Consider the following 19,438-nt stretch of genomic DNA (forward strand, 5'->3'; position numbering starts at 1 on the left):
AACGATTTATTGAGTCCTTGTCTAGTTAGTCATGGGACATAAAAACCTAATCGTTTGACGTTCATAGGGGTTATTTTTATCGCCACTGCTCGTGTACGCCGGGCATTTGTAAAGACAAGTTCATTTTTGATTTATTCTCAAAAGAAATAAGAAAAGAAGATAGTGTTGTGTTAAAAGACTCGTCGTTTCAATTATATCTTGAGTCTTTCTGAAACAGCATGAACAGGATGACAATTTACTCTACCACACTTTGCCAGCCCCTCTGTTTTTTACGCGACACTCCACTCAGTGCGTTCAATATAGAAAAAAATATCGAATTAAGAACTTGTTCACAAGACATGATATCACATAATACAGGGGCGGATCCAGGAATTCTGTAAAAGGGGGAGGGGGGGGGGGGCGTGACTAGTATTTCTGGTGCCACCTCCGGGTTTCATTTCATTTTTTTCTTTTTATTTCTTTTGTTTTTAACGAAAAATAAAGGGGGGGGGGGGCGTGCGCCGGTTGCGCCCCCCTCTGGATCCCTCACTGTAATATTACATATATAGTGTGTTGTTTGAAGGTTTGCATGGTGAAGTAAATGAGGGAGAAAGTTTTGCGGTGTCACCGCAAAACTTTCTCCCTTACATTGATATTGCTATTATCATCGATCTTGTGGAGTAGCGATGTCATTGCTTCATGTCATGTTCATATGGATTATGACAAATATAATGAATTTGCAGAAATAAAGTTTTTTTGAAAGATTTCCTATAATAACTTCATTTTCCTATTGAAGGTCATGATACCACATTGTTAGCAATGTTTTCTCTTTGAAAAAAAAACCAAACAAAATCAAAACTGCATGTCTTTTGCATGCTATCAATGTTTCCAATATTGTGTAAATATGAAACTTTCACATAAACAATAGTTGACAAAAATGTCTTTAAAAAAATAGCATAATATGCGAGTGACCGAACTTAGAGTAATCATTATCTTAAACGCAAACAATAGGAAACTAATCAGAAATTAATATATTTTGTTAGTGAAAAATTTAACAAAGACAACAGGAATCCCATTTTCTTTGTTTAATATCTAATCAATGAATTATGATAATTATCTTCTTACAAAGTGTCAGAAATATAAGCGCGTTGTTAGCATGGCAATAAGTTTGTTCATAGGTCTCTTGTACATGACAGCACTACATTCTGAAAAAAAGTTTATGATAATGCTGGGTTGCTTGCGCTTTGTAAAAATCTATTTGTCCATCCTCACACAGCACATTCCACACAGTTCGAAAGATTTTGAACCAAGCCACGACAAGGTAGAACAACAAAGAAAGAAAGAAAGATGTTTGAATGTACACGCTATTAGTCTTTCTAGCAAAGTGAATATGACCGTGGAAAAGTTTTTCCCTTGATCGTCCTATCATCATGATGGCAGTGAAAAAAACACCAAACAAAAAAAAAAAATACAAAAACAAAACAAAACAAAACAAAAACAAAAAACGACAGCTCTTCATTTCAAGACGAGATAACAAACTCTGAAACGAATGTAATGGAAACATAAGCGTGTAACGGGAGTGCATTAAAGAAAATCAAACGAAAGACATCCAGCTGCAATGATATTCTGGCTGACAATTTTCGAAACGACATCCTTGCAGTTGCAGGCGACATGAATGACGGGATTTAGTACTTTAAATGTAAGATTGTATTTTTTTTATATATTTTGCCTTCTCATGAGACAAAACAACAACAACAACAACAACAAAAAACGACGAGTTCTGTAGACTCGGTTGAATACCGGATATGTCGTTTCCACGCAAAGTGGTGAATTTGCCGCCAAATTGCGCTCGAACATGTACCATCCAACAACCACCGTTCTCTGTCTCCGAACAAACCAGGAGGGATGGTTGGAGAGACAGGCTCTCCGGGCGAGCGAGCGATGATTCAATTTTCTCTCACTAGTGGTGTTGATGACGTCGTCTAATTGAATCCTCGATTGCGCCCGATCATCGGTGCTTGAACGCGACGCCGTCAGAGCGCGTCTAAACGCCCGCGATGGCGAAGTTGTTAAAGGGAGGTGTCAACGAAGGGAAACAAAACAATACTGCGTAATTAATGCGCGAAATGCTCGCACGTTAACGCTGTGTTCGTATACTCACTGAGCGTAGCCTGTGAGCTGCTGCATTGTTTTACTGCAGCTCTTGCCGGAGGATCCTGACATTGATATTAGGATTGCCAGCCAGCTAGCTCTTACTTATTGTCGTAGTTAGGTCAGTGACATCGTGGGTAAACTGTCTTGAAAAAAAAAATGGTTTAAGGATGTTCGCAGTGGGCGCGATTCGATCCTTGAATTTCTTCTTGTAGAATCAGGACCTAGGGCCACTTAACTCCTATTTCGGTGACGGACTTCAAACGCCGTATTTGCAGACAGAGTATCAGAGTTTGACTAAGACACGCAAATCTTGTAACTTTTACAACAGTGGACATTTTCTAAATCCCGCAACCAAGTGTTATCTTTTTCTTTTCCGTTCGGAAAAGCACTAGGTACTTGCCCGTCTTGGGAAGGATGGGTGCAGCAAAAGAGTGATGTAACCTCTTTCTATCACTTCCGCTATACTTTTTATTACTCCCTACTCCAGTTACAGCTCCTTCTCCTGATTTGTGTCAACATTGTTAGCTTCCTCATCCTTTCTGTTCTTTTTCTTCATCTCTGTACTTGTCCGCCCTTATTGTCATTTTTATGACGCGATGATGATGATGATGATGATGATTATCTGTATTATCATAATTATTGACATTTTCATGATACATCATTACCACAATCAACATTATTATAATCATCATCAGCATCGTCATCATCAACGATATCAATTTGTCATTATCACTGATAGTTGTGACGATGGTTGAGGTACAGCAATTATGTTATGTTGCTGTAATTACTACCAATACTGCTCATGATGTTGATGATTATCAACGTTTCATAAAAAATCAATTCCACCTCCAAATACTACTACTGCCACTTCTACTGCTTCTGTTTATATAACACTCTATTTCAGTTTCAATCTTGTATTTATCATCATGCTTCTACACTCCCTATATCTTAAATGAAAACGTAGTCATCTTGCCAAACGCGTGCAATTGATTGGCATACCCAAAATCATTATCGGAGGAAATGACGTAATGATCACATTTATATAATGATATTGATAGTGATGTTTACCATAATGATCATCTACATAATGGTGAAGATGACAAAGAGGTTTTCTCGCTATACTTTCTTTTCGATTTTCATCTAACAGTTGAGGCCGCCATTAAAGTTAAACGTCGCCTGTAATGGTACTCTTCAATATCATAACCTTGAATGGATAGATCTTGTACTTCATAATTATAATTTTTCAACGATTTTGACTGGAGTAACTTTTTGCTGTGTTTACAATCAGTGACAGATTGTTCAATATGTTTCTCCATTTTTTCCATGTCATTAGGGATTCCCTTATGTTCGCATACTTCTTTATAGTATTGTTTCTGAAAAAAAAGGGAGCGATGCATGTCAAGTCAAATTGAAATCAGTTTAAAGGTATTGTTAACCATTGGGAGCAGTGAATAAAAAAAAAATGTTCGAGAAGTCATGCATAAGTGTAAGTCATGTATCACAAATCATCCTACCATATAACAATTTAGCAACAAAGCCTTTAATGTAAGGGGATGTCACTACTCTTCTCAATAAACCATAACTGTAGATGGTTTAGTCTAGAAATATTTTTATTATAACTATTGTTCATTAAAGAAATATTTAACAATACTTAATATTGAGCATACTGATTCAAATTTTTATATTGGTTGTTTCTATCCCTAACTCACATTTTATAACTATTTTGAAGCACTAAAGCTGGGTTTTTGTTTCATCTGACAGATAGTAAATAATGCCTTTAATGTGTGCCATTTTGTACAATTCTAATATTCTGAACATATTACAAACTGTGGCCATGCCCATTATTATTTTGAACAGATCGAATTAGATGTTGCGTAATTGTGAGATGACCAGCAGTCAAGCCAAGCTCGCTGTGGAGGAGGGAGTCCCGGGCAAGCGCCGGAGCCCCAAGGTCGTCACCCGCAACCTCGTCGTCATCGTCGTGGTGTTGGCGCTCGTCACCGTGTCCCTTTTGGTCGCTACGGGTGAGCGTGATGTTAGGGGGAAAGAGTTAATGGGTATGTCGGGGTTGGTGAATTGATAATGATAAGGTCTTATTTATCCAGGGTAGCCTCTTCAGTGTTGTCACTGCTCTATACCAGAGGGCCCTGCCATTATTATTACCCTAACGTTGCCAGGTACCCATTTATACACCTGGGTCGAGAGGGACATGGTGGGTAAAATCATCTTGTCCAAGGACGCAAGCACTGGGCGGGAATCGAACTCAGGTCCTCCGATTAGGAGTTGGGAGTCGAATCCACTATGCAACAGCGCCCCCACACATAATTGGGTATAGGGTAGGATTAAATGATTGGCAGGAAGACAGCATCTCGACGTCATCATACAATGAAGCTATTTTTATTTCGTGCGCATAGCATAAATCCGCACCAACCAAGTGAGGGGCGGAACAAGTAGGGGTGATGGTGGGGAGGAGAGTATAATGTTGGGGTAGGGTTGTAGAGGAAGTATGGTATGGGTTAAATGGGACAAGGATGCAGATATCTTCTCAGAGATTCCATCAGATGAGCTGGAATGTAACACCATTAAGAAAATATATTATTATGTCCGCCAACCAGTGCAGGCAGAGATTTTTTTTGATTTTTTTATTTTTTACACACTCGTATGTCCTCCTATTCTCTTCGCAAACTCGCAATCTTCCTATCTGTCGTTTTCAATTTGCACGAACGACATTTACCTCAACGAAAGGATGAGACTTAAAGAATCATTTCTTTTGACACATTGCTAACCCCTTGCCCTTGCATTGAGCTAGAAATTCGGTACATGTTCTGTTGGTCCCCAAGAACACCGCAATAACATCTGTAGAGGCTACGATTAAGGACCTTAATGTCATCATGAAGAGCAGAGAAGTAGAGACGCAGAGACGATCTAGAGTAAATAGGAAGACGGAGGGGGGGGGGGGGGGGGCAAGGGGAAGGGGGTAGGCAAGATGTAAGAGACAGTGAATCATGTGGATGTGAAATGTGGAGAGAAGGTGATTGTAATGTGGGTAGGAGAGAGGGGTAACTTTCATTTATGTATTTTTTGTCTAAGAATACAGCGAGAGAATGGGAAAGGGAAAACACCTTTGTAGTGCGTGGAAGGAATAGAAAAGAGTAAAAGGAAGAGAGAGGGGAAAATATAATTTCGTGCCTGCCGAAGTGTGTGTGTGTCTGTCTGTCTGTGTGTTGGGGGGGGGGGGAGGGTAGGGAGTAGGATCCGTAGAATAAGAATCAGTCCTTCCCACATTATATGTTAATTACATAGAGTAATTCCTTTTCTTCTCTTTGTTTTTTTTTTGTTGTTGTGCTCACGCCAGTATTATTACCCCAAACTGCTACGACAATTCTCGTGATCAGAGACATAATTTCATTTTCAATAAAGCACATTCGACAGGCGTTATACCAGCGTCTGCATCCTTTACATTGACAACTTGTAGGAATAGCTTGAACACGTAATTAGCAATCACTCGTTTCTGACAAGCAGTATACATCCCTTTTTGTTGAACGGTTGTCGCGGATTAACATGTTCATCTTTTAATTCTCTCATCCCTGTAGGATTTAAACGATGCCCACTCAATTTCCGTAAGCAGATACACGATCGTTTCGTTTGAATACCGCTTGGCTTTATTAATTTCATTATTAACAATAGGTTTAGAATTTCACTTTTATTCCTGTACTCGCACATTTTTTTTTTTAAATCCCACTGACCATTCCAAAAATGTCCGAAGTTACAGTGCTGTGCTCCCTACTGGTTTAAAAAACTATTGAAATTTCGAATATTGGAATAGAAAAGGAACATTAGGCAAAGGGCAGCACCATTATCTGATTAATTAAACGTCATGTAGGAATGCTATCTTGTGTGAAATCTGCGTTTACATATATCATAATTATACTTAATTGTATATATCATAATTATTATACACGAAATTTTGAAAGTTCTAGGTTTGTTTTGCTCACCAAACTCCTTCGTGTGTAAAAGTAGCGATAATTGACCCCTTTACAAACAGAAGGAAAGCGTGTGCATAATTGCCAATAGTTACCAAACACATCTGTCTTAATTCACAAGAAAGAGAAGCCATACGAAATGATAATTTTCTTATATTAATATACTATCATTATGCCAAGTACGCATCCTCAAAAAAGCATGAAGCCCTTACGCTTAAAACCGATAAATATAACGCGTAATCCTGATGATCTTGAATATATTTAAGATTTTCAATAAATGTGTCTATCTGTGAATGCGTTAAACAGTCCTATGAGAATCAAACTATTCACACTTTACGCCCATTATGGTAGACAAGCAAGCGAAATGAATATCTAATTTGATCCAAACCACGCCAGCTGGGTGACGTTATGCCTACTTCACCTAAATTCTAAATACCTGGAACTGGTTGGGACACCCATATCGTACCCCCCCCCCCCAAAAAAAAAAAACAAAAAACAAAAAACAAAAAACAAAACAAAACAAAACAACAACAACAACAACAAACAACAACAACAACAACAACCAACCAACAAAAACAACAACAACAACAACAACCAACAACAACAACAACAACAACAACAACAACAACAACTAACTAACAAAAAAAAATCAAGCAAAATAAATAATTGTCTTTGGGGAGAAAATGTGTTGCGTTTCACCAGCGAGTACTTCACTTTGAAATGTCAACTCATAGAAATAACTACATGGACTAAAAATAGAACAAACAAACCAGAACTCCAAAGTGTGAGCATTCTTCCTTAGGACCTTGAATAAAATCATCTTGTTGTTTTTCTATTTTTTTTTCGTTATGTGTCAGAGACCTGCGTCTCATTTTAACTTGACGGGTCATATCGTTTAGGCCTACATATTGGTCTTGATCGTGCGTCACTATTATCGGGTTTAACTTCTTTCTAAACTTTTCTCTTTCAGAGGCTGATAAGAACATAATACCGGAAATTATGTAATGCATTTGTTGTGTATCTCACGCAGTTTACCCTTTACTCACTCTTACCTGCATTTTTTTTGTTTTAAGTATTTGTCCAGGCCATTATCAGGTCCTTATCCATGGAGGGGGTCAGGGGGCTCGAGCACCCACCCCCCCCCCCATAGTTATTATTTTCAAATAATTTTATCAGTTAAATAGCGATTTTAGTTTATTTCTTTTTGTTTTTTGCAACCTAAATACACTCAGCAAACCAAAAGAAAGTAAACACGTTTTCATGCTTATATTTCTCATAGAATGTTTTGCTAAATATTGATGTTTTATATACCATGTTCAAGGTCATTTAATTGGCTATCAACCTTGTATGTCATTAACAAGGGAAACTTTACACATGAGTGAGCACATGCGTTTTTTCTCTTCCAAGACACAAAAGTTAAAATTGAAAAAATGGGCAAGTTTTCGTTCGTGCGAGTGTGCGCTTCCTTATAACCATGAAAAAAAAGACAATTTCAACACAATTAGAAACAAAAGTTCATTTTTCAAAAATCACCCACTGATCTCTGCAATGTCTTTGTAGCCCCAAAAATAAAGAATGGCAAAAATAATAATGGAGAAAATGAAGAATCTTCTGTCAAATCCAAATTCAAATGACACTAGAGAAGAGGCAATATAAACAAAAATGGTAGAAATTTGAAATGTTATTTCAAATTAAGAAAATTTAAATGATATTTGGTTCTTGAATTTGTCTCATGATTCTAAAATTCCTAAATCAAAATAATAGAATACAGATATTCTCTCCATTTTATCACCTTTGCAGCTTACTCCCTATATCAATTGAATTTGAGTTGACAAAAATTCTTTCCCCCCTTTAATAGTTTCCCACTTTGTTTTTGTTTAAGGATATAAAGAGATACAAGGGAATAAAAACTTATTTTTGCTATTCATTCATGTCTCTCATCGCAATCAACTGCTCTTCTGTGTTCAATGCTATCGAAATGGGCATTTGCAAATGAATGACAAAATGTCAATTTCTGCAATTTTGTATATTTTTGTGCCTTAGAATACAAAAACGAGTGTGTTCACTCATGCGTACATTTCTCTTTGTACTAACCTATTACACAATACATTTGCACTTACACTTTAATACCAATATCCTATAAAATTTGTAAAAGTGAGTCGTTAAATCTTGGAAAATTATCATGTAATGAAACCTCACTTTCTCACTTTTCGTATTCTTTAAATGTCTCTTGTATGATATTTTCTTCTCGTCACTAACATTATTGGGAATATTCGGTAATTAATGATTGTGGAATGCAAACTGCGTCAAGGTCACCACTTTGTGAGCAAAAAAAGGAACAGCCAAAATTTGGCATTCGTTCAGTAGGGTAAAACGAAATGGCTTTGTTATACCGTTGTTCCATATCTGCTCACATTCTCTTCAAAATCTCGTTCATGCTGTCTCAATTAACTTCTATTTTGAATCCAGCACTTGACTTAACTTTTGCTCATATGCGTTTGCAACTACTGATTCAAAATTAGAATTGATTTTTATCAATACTGACTTCAAAGGAATTTGTGTATAAATTAATTATTATTTTAAACCTCTTCTCACAAGCACCCCAAATAAAGTTAATGTTTTCTGCATCACCTTCCCACCCTTACCCTTTTCAATGACCCGATACTGATAGCGTGGGGATCCATGGATGGCCCCTATGGCCCGAATTCACGAAGGTAGTACAAATGAAACCATGGTTTAAACCATTATGGACAAAAACCATGGAGCGCCAAATGTCGCACGGAATATTTCGTCACGAAATTGGCCATTTCGCCGACAAAATGACTGTTTCGTTAACGAAATTATCATTTCGTGGACGAAATGGTCATTTAGGCCTAGTTACAAAGTGTTGTCATTTCGTTACAAAATAATCATTTCCTCGACGAAATGACTGATTTTGTAACGAAATATTCAATGCGACACTTGGCGCTCCATGGTTTTTGTCCATGGTTTAAACCATGGTTTCATTCGTACCATGTGCACCTTCGTGAATTCTGGCCATTGAGTCGATTTTTGTTCGCTGCCCACTGGGGCACATTCGAAAACCACATAATAGTGCCCGTCAGCGAATGCATGCATCGGAAGCTACAACCATCGGTAATTGTCTAGTCCAGTCGAGATTCTTGGGCTGTGTGTGTATTCACATACAGATCACTGTGTGTGTATTCACATACAGATCAGTGATAAAATTGCACACAATTCGCTACGGGATTCTCGAATATATCCATGCCGGGCCAGCGGCCTTCCAACTCCAGGATACCCCCACGCTACCGTGTCTGTAAATGCAATTCCCCATCACGCTCAAAATTTACTTTAACTAATAGTGTACAATAAGACGAACAAAATGGTAGACCTCTGTCTAAAGTCTGACAAAATATTATGATAAGTTCTTATCTCTCTTTAGTGTTGCAACTGCTCTACCAGTTGGCCCTGTCATTGATATGCCCCTTGCCTTTGCTAGGCACCCATTTTCACACCTGGGTTAAGGGGAACATCACTTATGATAGACATCTCGTCCAAGGACTTTTACTACGGTGTGCCGTCAACTGGTATTTTAAAAGTGATCTTCTTAGAATTCAACGAGAAATTTCTCTTGTTTTCCCCTCTTTTTTGATTAGACCTATCGAGAGAATAAGTTATACAAAAAATACCCAAAACAATGACAACAAGGGTCCAGCGGATTAGTGTCTTATAACTTAACAAAGTACTTGCATGTTCTTTATTTCAGTTGTGATCGCGTCGGATCGCGAGCACCTTTCGTCCAGGCTGCGATCAGCTAATCAAGTGGCGCCATGTCCCCAGCCGAAGGAGTGTCTCACGCCGACGTGCGTCAAAGCAGGTACATTGATGCCGCATGCTCCATAATTACTAGAAACTGGATATCATGCATATTGTAATGGTCTAGTGGCCCGGAGCCACTTAAATTGGTGTAGGGCCACCAAACTTTCAAAAAGCATTTTTTGTGTGTGTGTGTGTGCATGGCTCAATTGGGCAACTACAAAAGATTAAAATATAAATTATTGCCCGGACTGGCCACTAGAGAAAAAAAGTTATTGTTCTTCCCAGATATATATATACATATATATATACATATATATATACATATATATATACATATATATATATGTATATATATATAACAGCAAAAAGTTTCTACTCGGAGTCTACGAAGATAGTTAGTTCAGAACAGTAGTAATTAAGGAAACTCCGTGAAAGACTTTATTTTAACGAATTTTTCGCCCATAGAGCTTTGTCAAGTCAATAGCAGATTTTTTTTTTGTTTTTAAGATGGTATAAATCAAAATGATTTCTTTTATTTTGATTTATACCATTTTCAAAATAAAATCTGTCATTGACTTGACAAAGCCGTATGGGCGAAAATTCGTTAAAATAACGTCTTTTACGGTGTGCCCTAATTACTATTGTGAAATTTATACATGTATATTATATATATATATATATATATATATATATATATATATATGTGTGTGTGTGTGTGTGTGCGTGTGTGTGTGTGTGTGTATGTAATATGTCTGAAAGTATACGAAGTCATTTAACCATTTTTCGATTACCATTGCTCTATGACAGTAGAGCTACCAGTGAATGACTCATGACACCGATAACTATGATTTCTGTCACATTTATAGTATTGAATGAAATTCAGTTTTTTACATATCAGAGTATCGTGAGTTTACACAAAATAATGTATTATGAAAAAGATTTTGTAATATCAACTTTTATGCAATAAACCGTGAACGCACCGGAAGACCAGATGTTGTGCCGTGATCGTTCTCAGTTTCGTAGAAGACATCAATATGCTGGGAATGTGAATAAATCTTTTGGTATATTACTGTGCGCCAAGAAGAGGACTGTCTACCTATAGACGCCGATGTTTTGAACTTTCGTCCTTCTGGAAATGAACGGACTTCGATTATGATACTCGTCCCTGGAAGATGTTTGTTTCGGCAAGGCTGCCAGTGAATGCAGACACAACGAAGCATCTCTTCTTCTCTCTCTCTCTCTCTGTCTATATCATCGTTTTCTGCTTCCTTGTTTCCATGGCAACGCCAATGGCAGCCGCTGCTCTCATCGAGAGCATGAACACGGAGGTGAACCCGTGCGACAATTTCTTTGAGTTCTCCTGCGGGGGTTGGAGCAAGAAGCACGTGATCCCAGAGTACCGGAGTTCCTTCTCCTCCTTCTCAGTACTCCGCGAGCAGTTACAGGTCACACTCAAAGGTACGGAGGAAGGGGAATGAAAAGCTTCTAGAGGTATTATTTACTATTTGGAGATGCAGGGGCGGATCCAGGAATTCTGTAAAGGGGGGGGGGGGCGTGACTAATATTTCTGGCGCCACTTCCGGGTTTCATTTCGTTTTTTTTTCTTTTTATTTCTTTTGTTTTTAACGAAAAATAAAGGGGGGGGGGCGTGCGCCGGTTGCGCCCCCTCTGGATCCGCCACTGAGACGAAACAAAAACCCAGCTTTAGTGCTTCAAAATAGTTCTGAAATGTGATTTAGGGATAGAAGCAACCTAAGTGAAAAATTTAATCATTATGATCAATATTAAGTATTGTTAAATATACAAAATGTGAACGATAGTTATAATAAACTTGTTTCCAGAATAAACCGTCTATAGTTATTGTTTATTGAGAAAAAATAGTGATATCTCCTTTTATTAATTTAAATTAAATTAAATTTCATATACTAGGATGTTTTGTGATACAACTGAACTACGTAATGTGCATCAAATGTGGTACTAGTATTAACTCGAACATTTTTAACATCACTGCTCCCAATGGTAAACAGTACCTTTAATGACAAACTCTTTTGCTTTGTTTTACAATGAAAACCATTTTTACTCTTTTTCTAACAATATTCGCTCCATGATCGGCTACATGTTTTAAGTTTTCTATTGAGAGTATAAAATTCTCCTTTTTGTCGCCGTATTGCGTGTCTTTTTACAGTATCTGACATTTATAGTTTGAACTGAAAGTGATTTGATTAATTATCATCATCACAATAATGCACTTACATGTGCATTACATTAATTTTCTTTCCTGATAATGATAGATGATTTAAAATGATGGATGATTTATTTTATTATGTCGCAGGCCTGTTCGAGGCGGATATATCACCGACTGACATCGAGGCAGAAATCAAAGTTAAACATTTTTACCAGGCGTGTATAGATGTCGGTAAGTTTTCACATCTTCTTTATTTGACAAAATAATGATAGTAAAAATAACACCAACAACATTAACTATGATGGTATCAATAACATTATAATGCGGGGTTTGATTCATTTCTACAGGATCAAAGTGCGTATAATTATGCGTGAATAATGATATATAATTTTTACGATGATATATAAATTCAAATTGGATATTACTTACACTACATTTAAATTCTTCTATGCATATTATTTTGTTTGTTTGTTTGTTTTTTATTGTTCCATATTCCACATTTCAACAAATACATAAAACATAAACATCACAATACAAAAGCCTGGATGAATTGTCACGTACAGCTTGTAAGACAATAAAACATGTGAAATATGAGGAATCTACATAGAAGCATTGCTTGTAGGGTGTAGATTCCCAGATGCGGATGTGAGATTATTTCTTACTTGGGTATGTAATTAAAGGAATGACAATTTCTGAATTGGAGAAATATAAACGCCAAAAAGTAAAAAGAAAAAGAGAAAAGAAAACAATGAAAACAATGTCCGCGGCACAGACTTCTTGAGTATTGCGTGATCACCCGAGCGAGGTACAAGTCAGATGCAGTGTACAATAGCAGAGATACCAAATGTGTACAAAGGAAGTTCAGGAGATAATACAGAAATCACGAGCGAGGCACATGTTACATAATCGATAATGTCAGTAATGTGAAGTATGAACAGAGAATATCGAGGAGGATTGAAGAATAGCTATAGATATGAATTCAGAAAAACTAGTTTCAGTTTATGTTTAAATGAATAAAGAGACTGAGATTGGATTATTTCTCTATCCAACTCATTCCAAAATTTAGGTCCTGTAGTGGTTATTGTTTTTAAAGCAGATACGGTTCGTACAGGAGAAAGATGAAAAGAATCTTTTTGTCTAGTAGGGTAAGAATGAACTTCAGTATTTTTGACAAACATCGAAGAAAACACATCAGGGAGACCACCTGAGTTTAATTGATACATAAATGACCCGATATTAAAATGATATAAATCCTGGATCTTAAGTGTTCTACTGGAAAAGAATAAGACATTAGTGTGTTCGAAAAATGTGGCGAAGTTAATTATCCGTATAGCTCTTTTCTGTATCAATAATAAAGAATTAAGTCTAGTTGTACAGCAGTTTCCCCATGCCAGGATTCCATAACCTATATAAGGCAAAAATAGAGTAGAATACAATGAATGCAGAACATGTTTAGGAAAAAACTGTTTTAACTTATACATAACACCTACATTTTTTGATAATAATTTACGCAAAGAATCAACATGAACTTTCCATGTCAACTTACAATCAATATAAAGACCAAGGAATTTTATATATTCCACCTGGTTCAATTCTACGTCGTTTACAACCAGCTTACCCGGTAAAATATTGATTATATTGCTAAAAACCATAAATTTTGTCTTGGTCAAATTCAATGACAATTTATTAGCCTGAATCCACTTAGATACTGATTTTAATTCAGTATTTACGGTATTCCGTAAAACATGAGGGTTTCGATTTGAATAAAAAATACTGGTGTCATCGGCAAAAAGTAGAAAATAGAGCAGAGAGGACGAACTGCGAAAGTCATTCATATAAAGAATAAACAATTAAGGACCTAAAAGGGATCCTTGCGGTACCCCACAAGTTATAGGCTGTGAACTGGACACATGGCCATTCAAACTAACAAATTGAGTTCTTCCAGTAAGGTAACTTCTAAACCACTCCAAGGCCCTCCCACGAATCCCATAGTGTTGTAATTTGTATAATAATATTTCATGGTTGATTGTGTCAAAGGCCTTGGAGTAGTCAAGAAAGATACCTACTGTATGACACTTGGCATCGATCGCTTTGATAATTTTCTCTATCATGAGTAAAATAGCATGAATTGTGGAATGCTTTTTACGAAATCCAAATTGATTTTTATCTATTACATTATACAGTCATTTAAGAATGTGTATGTAAGAATTATGTGTAACGTTAGAAACAGGAATAATTATCACCCACCTTACCGCGAACTGAAATACTTTAATTGACAATATTTTTTTTCAAGCTTTCTTAACTTGGAATAGTTTCCAAGTTGCTTGAATTTGGAATACTTTTTTCAATTATTAGAATTTGAAAAATATTAAAATGACAAGGCGAATTTGATACTCAAATGTTCAAAAGTAAATTAACGTCGCGAGACTGATCTCTCATAATACTAAAATGACATGAAGTCACTCTCCTTTGTGTACATGTTTTCTTCTCGTTTCTTTATTATCATGATGCATCATAATATTTCGATTGTGTATCCGTGACTGTTATATATTGGGCCTTTTGACAATTAAGCCTTGACTGCCCCCCCCCCCCCCCCGTATGTTGTACAATGCCATTTTTGTTACATACATATTGAATTTGGAAATAAACGAAAATGAAATGAAATGAGATGTATTTTAATCAATAAAAGGGTTTCTTTAAGATATTTCAAACCTTTCATCTTTGGTTCGACTTCAATGAACCTTCTACTTTTATGTTTATTATTTTGACCTAGTCAAGCCAATTCAAGTTGAATATGGTGTAGAAATGCTTTTTTAAAATGCCTTCAGAGTATCGGATATACTACATTATAGTTAAAGGGGAAGGCTAGTAACTGATCAGTGGGAATCAGTGGAAATGCTGGGGGATGATTGTTCCAATCCTTATGGGATTCATTCAAGAGTTCATTGTATATCTATTGTTGTGTGAAAATGATTTGCTTCAGAACGGTCTCATATTCAAGTAATGTGCAGATTAATGCTCCGTCACTGACCAGGGACGCTAACCTGGAAGCATTAAACTGCACATTACTTGAATATGAGACCATTCTGAAGCAAATCATTTTCACACAACAATAGATATACAATGAACTCTTGAATGAATCCCATAAGGATTGGAACAATCATCTCCCAGCATTTCCACTGATTCCCACTGATCAGGTACTAGCCTTCCCCTTTAAAAATGTGAGAATGACATCATTGTGCCCAAGGAGATGATTCTTCAACCACACGACTCAATTTCTTCGTGGAATATCGAGTCCGCATCTACTCAAGAAAAGAGAGTTACGGATAGATCATCACCAATACAATTTTAATATCCTGTACGTTTTTTCATCTGTCCAGACACTATCGAACAGGTCGACGATGCCCCCTTACGCGACCTCCTGCACAAACTGGGCGGATGGCCGGTTCTCGGTGATCGACACGGAGGTCGATGGAACGAGACCGCCTTTGACTTCGAATGGCTCCTGGCCACGCTGGCGAGCAAATACAGCAAATACATGCTGATCGAACCCTATGTCGGGGTCGATGACAAGAACGCATCGCGGTATGTGCTTCAGGTGAGGCATCCCTGCAGTGAGTAACGTAATAAGTTCAATTTAGTTTAACTTTATTTCATTTGCAAGAATAACAGCAAAGGGAGTTCAAAATCTTGCAGGTGCAGTAATCTCTTCACAACACGAGGTATGGGGGTGTTCTTCAATTTATATAATTATCACTAAAATGCGCTAAAACAGCAGCAGCGGCAGCAGCAGCAGTAATAGTGATAACATCACACTATAGAACCCACTAAAAAGCAATGCGTTTTGTACGGTGATGCAAAATCATGAACAGTGATTTTTAGTATGTAATAAGGAACGTTTAGGTCTTATTGAATTGAGTTGAATCGCATTGAATTGACTTAATTATTTCACGACAAAATGTTATTTCATTAATAGTGGACAGAAGAATATTACAATTACCAAAATACAATTCAAAGCCTAGAAATCAATTACAATTAAAGTAGAAGCCATGATGAATGGATAAACGCATAACACAAGGCTAATTTCTTAATGAATGACGCAAAAAAAAGACAGCTTTAAAGGGAATTTTTAAAGTTTTAGTGTTGGGACCGCTAGATGAGGAGACTAGTAGAGGTTATGACGTATGAGTGGACAACAATATAAAGAAAATATAAAAGGAATTCCACAAAAATTAACTTTTCTAGCAAAATGAAAAAGTACTTGACTAACCGCTTTCAGAAGGCAGGGGGAATAAGTGCTACCCCTAACATATGTCAGTATCAAGTTGATGGAATGTGTAATTTTCATGAAAAATGAATTTTCACTGAATTCCCCTTATATTTTCTTTATATAGTAGTCCACTCATACCTCATAACCGCTAGTAGTCTCCTTACCCAGCAGTTCCAACACCAAAACTTTAAAAATTCATAACTTTTGCATCGATTGCCAGATTTTCCTCAAACTTTCATTGATGTGTTCTACTAATGTTACTGCTTTCACTCAATCCAACGTGCTCTTTGAGTTTGGTTTCCCTTGAAGTCCATAACCAGAGAAACGATGAACGAACTATTAAAGAGAAATGTTGGCGCATATATATATATATATATATACATATACATATATATAATTATATATATACATACATATATACACACACACACACACACATATATATATATATATATATATATATATATATATATATATATATATATCCCTAGTTGGCACCTTAGGGAGACATATTGGGGGGAAGTGTCTTCATTATAGGGAGACAACTGGTCATTAAGGAGACAATTTTCGTGTCTCCATTGCGTAAATTGCCATTGAACATGTATTTTAAAATTTGCATATAAAACAATGGAAATGTCTTCCAAATGACCCATCTAGGAGTATATATATATATATATATATATATATTATCACTACGGTGTATGCGCCCTTTAATTGCATAAAGAGGGAGAATCTATATGCGAAAAGTTGATAATATTCAATTAAGTCAGTCTTTTGGCATTGCAGTTCATTTAAACTCCAAAAACAATGAGCCCCCTGAACACAATATTTCCAGAGGTACAATGTATCCCCTCCTCCTGCGACTATAGTAGTCCTTAATATTGGGGTTTAGATGTTATGCAAAATTGAGGAGTAATGAATGGCAAATAACTGTTTGTCCTTTACTAATTATCGTAACACACTGTAGAAATTATAACAAAGTATTCTTATTATCTAGATGTTGACCAATCATAGCAATACGTTTGATTTCAATAAAAAAAATAACTTATGTGTTTTTCTCTCATGCTTATTTCATCAAGATCGATCAATCTGGTCTCGGACTTTCCAGCCGCGAGTACTTCCTCGACACAGTCAAACATGGCAAGGTATTCAATACATTCTTTACATTTATCAAACTCCCACGAGACACGAAATGTCATTTATTATGTATCGCCATTGAACACAATGTTATTGCTGACGGGCACACTACAACATTCTCTCTCTCTCTCTCTCTCTCTCTCTCTCTCTTTGTTCTTTTTTAAAGTTTAATCTCGTCATTAAGTAATTCTTAAACACGGGCAAAAACGAGCTCAGCATATTCATGAATACCCCTATTCCTTACCTTAATGGAACGTTATCATTTGTTTTTTAAAATACAAAAGCCATCGTTATGCTAAAGAATTCTTGCAATTTCAACTTTCACGACGAACTGTTGTGCAGTGAATAGCGTAGAACATTTTCATCATCTTGATGGTCCCTGATGCATATGGCCTACAGAATGGTTTTAATTGGTAATAAAATGAGGATGACAAAGGCTTTCACAAAGACAAATTAGTTAGCGTTCTGATGACGTTTTATTCATAATAGTGTCACGTAATATTTATTTTACTGACGATGATGATAGCATTGATTTATTGATAATAACTATATAAATGACTTGACACTGATGTTGATAATGATTATGATTATAATGAATATTTCTCAAAAACACAATGAGTACTCTTAACAACCACATCAAATAATTTTCATGACCATATTATTGTGATGACATTGTTTCTATCGTTATTGTTATTATCAACTGTCATACTTTTTTTTTCTCAATACAGTGCACTCTCGTTATAACGAACACGATTTTAACGAAATTCCGGTTACGACGAAATAAAAATTCAGGCCGCAACATTATACTCTCTTTGTTTTTTACTGTTTATTTCTTCGGTTATAACGAAATTTCGATGTAACGAAAGAAACCTGCTGTTCCCGGGGACTTCGTTTAACGGGAGTCCACTGTATTACTGCCCTTAGCATCGCCTGTGTGGTTCCTGCCAATCCTAACTGTAATGCCGCCAAAGGCGTTAAACCATTATTTTCACGACGACGAAGCCATGCCGACAAAGATTTTATTTCTTTGTTTCTCCGCCAAGATCCAAGAGGCATACCTCAAACTCATGACATCAGTCGCCGTCCTGCTCGGCGCGAACCTCAACGATGCGAAGCGTGAAATGAGAGAAACCATGGATTTTGAGACAAAGCTTGCAAACGTACGTACTTTCGCTCTTTCCTAGACAATATCAAAAGAACTCAATGTAGTGAACAAAACAATAATAAAGTAGAAAGAGAAAATAAAAGATGGTAAACATAAAAAATAGATGACTTTGATGTTATTAGTCTTGTCTGTGCGTGCGTGATGACAATAATTATGATTATTTAAACTTCATCAGGATTGATTATTGCAGAACATTAATATATATTAATATTGATAGTAATAAGATTAAATTATTCAATTCCATTTATTTAAAATCAATTCAATTCAGTCAAATAAAGTATAATTAAAATGAATCTAATCTAATTAGCATAACGTGTCATTGTTATGTAATAACGTGTTGTAATGCTGTAACATTCCGTGACTTTCTATTTCATGTCCGATACTCAGGAAGCTTTTGTTATTCTGTTTCTTTGACATCATTTCCCAAAAAAAAAATCAGATCATTTCTCTCTGGATGTTGATATTGGCTGGTATGGACATGGTTAATGTGATTTCTTGCCTTGTCTTCACCAAATTTCAATTTTCTGCATTCTCCCTGTAGATTACAGTTCCGCCAGCGGACAGGCGGGACAACGAACTGCTCTACAATCCAACAACATTGAGCGGCTTGATAGCAGACTATCCACGGGTAAACTTTATCAGTCGATTAGATTTCTGTGTAACGTAGGTATTAATGGATACCATCATGACTATGGACAATAATGGACAAGAAGTTCGTATGAAATTGTAAAAGTGAGGTTTTAATA

General features: G+C 36.4%; 1 protein-coding gene across 1 annotated transcript in view; it reads left to right on the plus strand.

Moving 5' to 3' along the window:
- Positions 1-19,438, plus strand: part of LOC139727021 (neprilysin-1-like) — an 87,108-nt gene that overhangs the window by 49,244 nt on the left and 18,426 nt on the right. The window contains exons 2-9 of the mRNA XM_071638002.1: positions 3,991-4,157; positions 9,883-9,993; positions 11,232-11,393; positions 12,268-12,351; positions 15,501-15,718; positions 17,470-17,535; positions 18,571-18,687; positions 19,234-19,320. Coding sequence (XP_071494103.1) covers positions 4,001-4,157; positions 9,883-9,993; positions 11,232-11,393; positions 12,268-12,351; positions 15,501-15,718; positions 17,470-17,535; positions 18,571-18,687; positions 19,234-19,320 — 1,002 coding nt within the window. The 5' untranslated portion in view covers positions 3,991-4,000. The remainder of the gene's footprint in view (positions 1-3,990; positions 4,158-9,882; positions 9,994-11,231; positions 11,394-12,267; positions 12,352-15,500; positions 15,719-17,469; positions 17,536-18,570; positions 18,688-19,233; positions 19,321-19,438) is intronic.

Source organism: Diadema antillarum, unplaced genomic scaffold (assembly GCF_040938485.1).
Source record: "Diadema antillarum isolate AM-2024a unplaced genomic scaffold, OU_Dant_1.0 seq00000112_RagTag, whole genome shotgun sequence".
In the NCBI taxonomy this organism is placed as follows: domain Eukaryota; kingdom Metazoa; phylum Echinodermata; class Echinoidea; order Diadematoida; family Diadematidae; genus Diadema; species Diadema antillarum.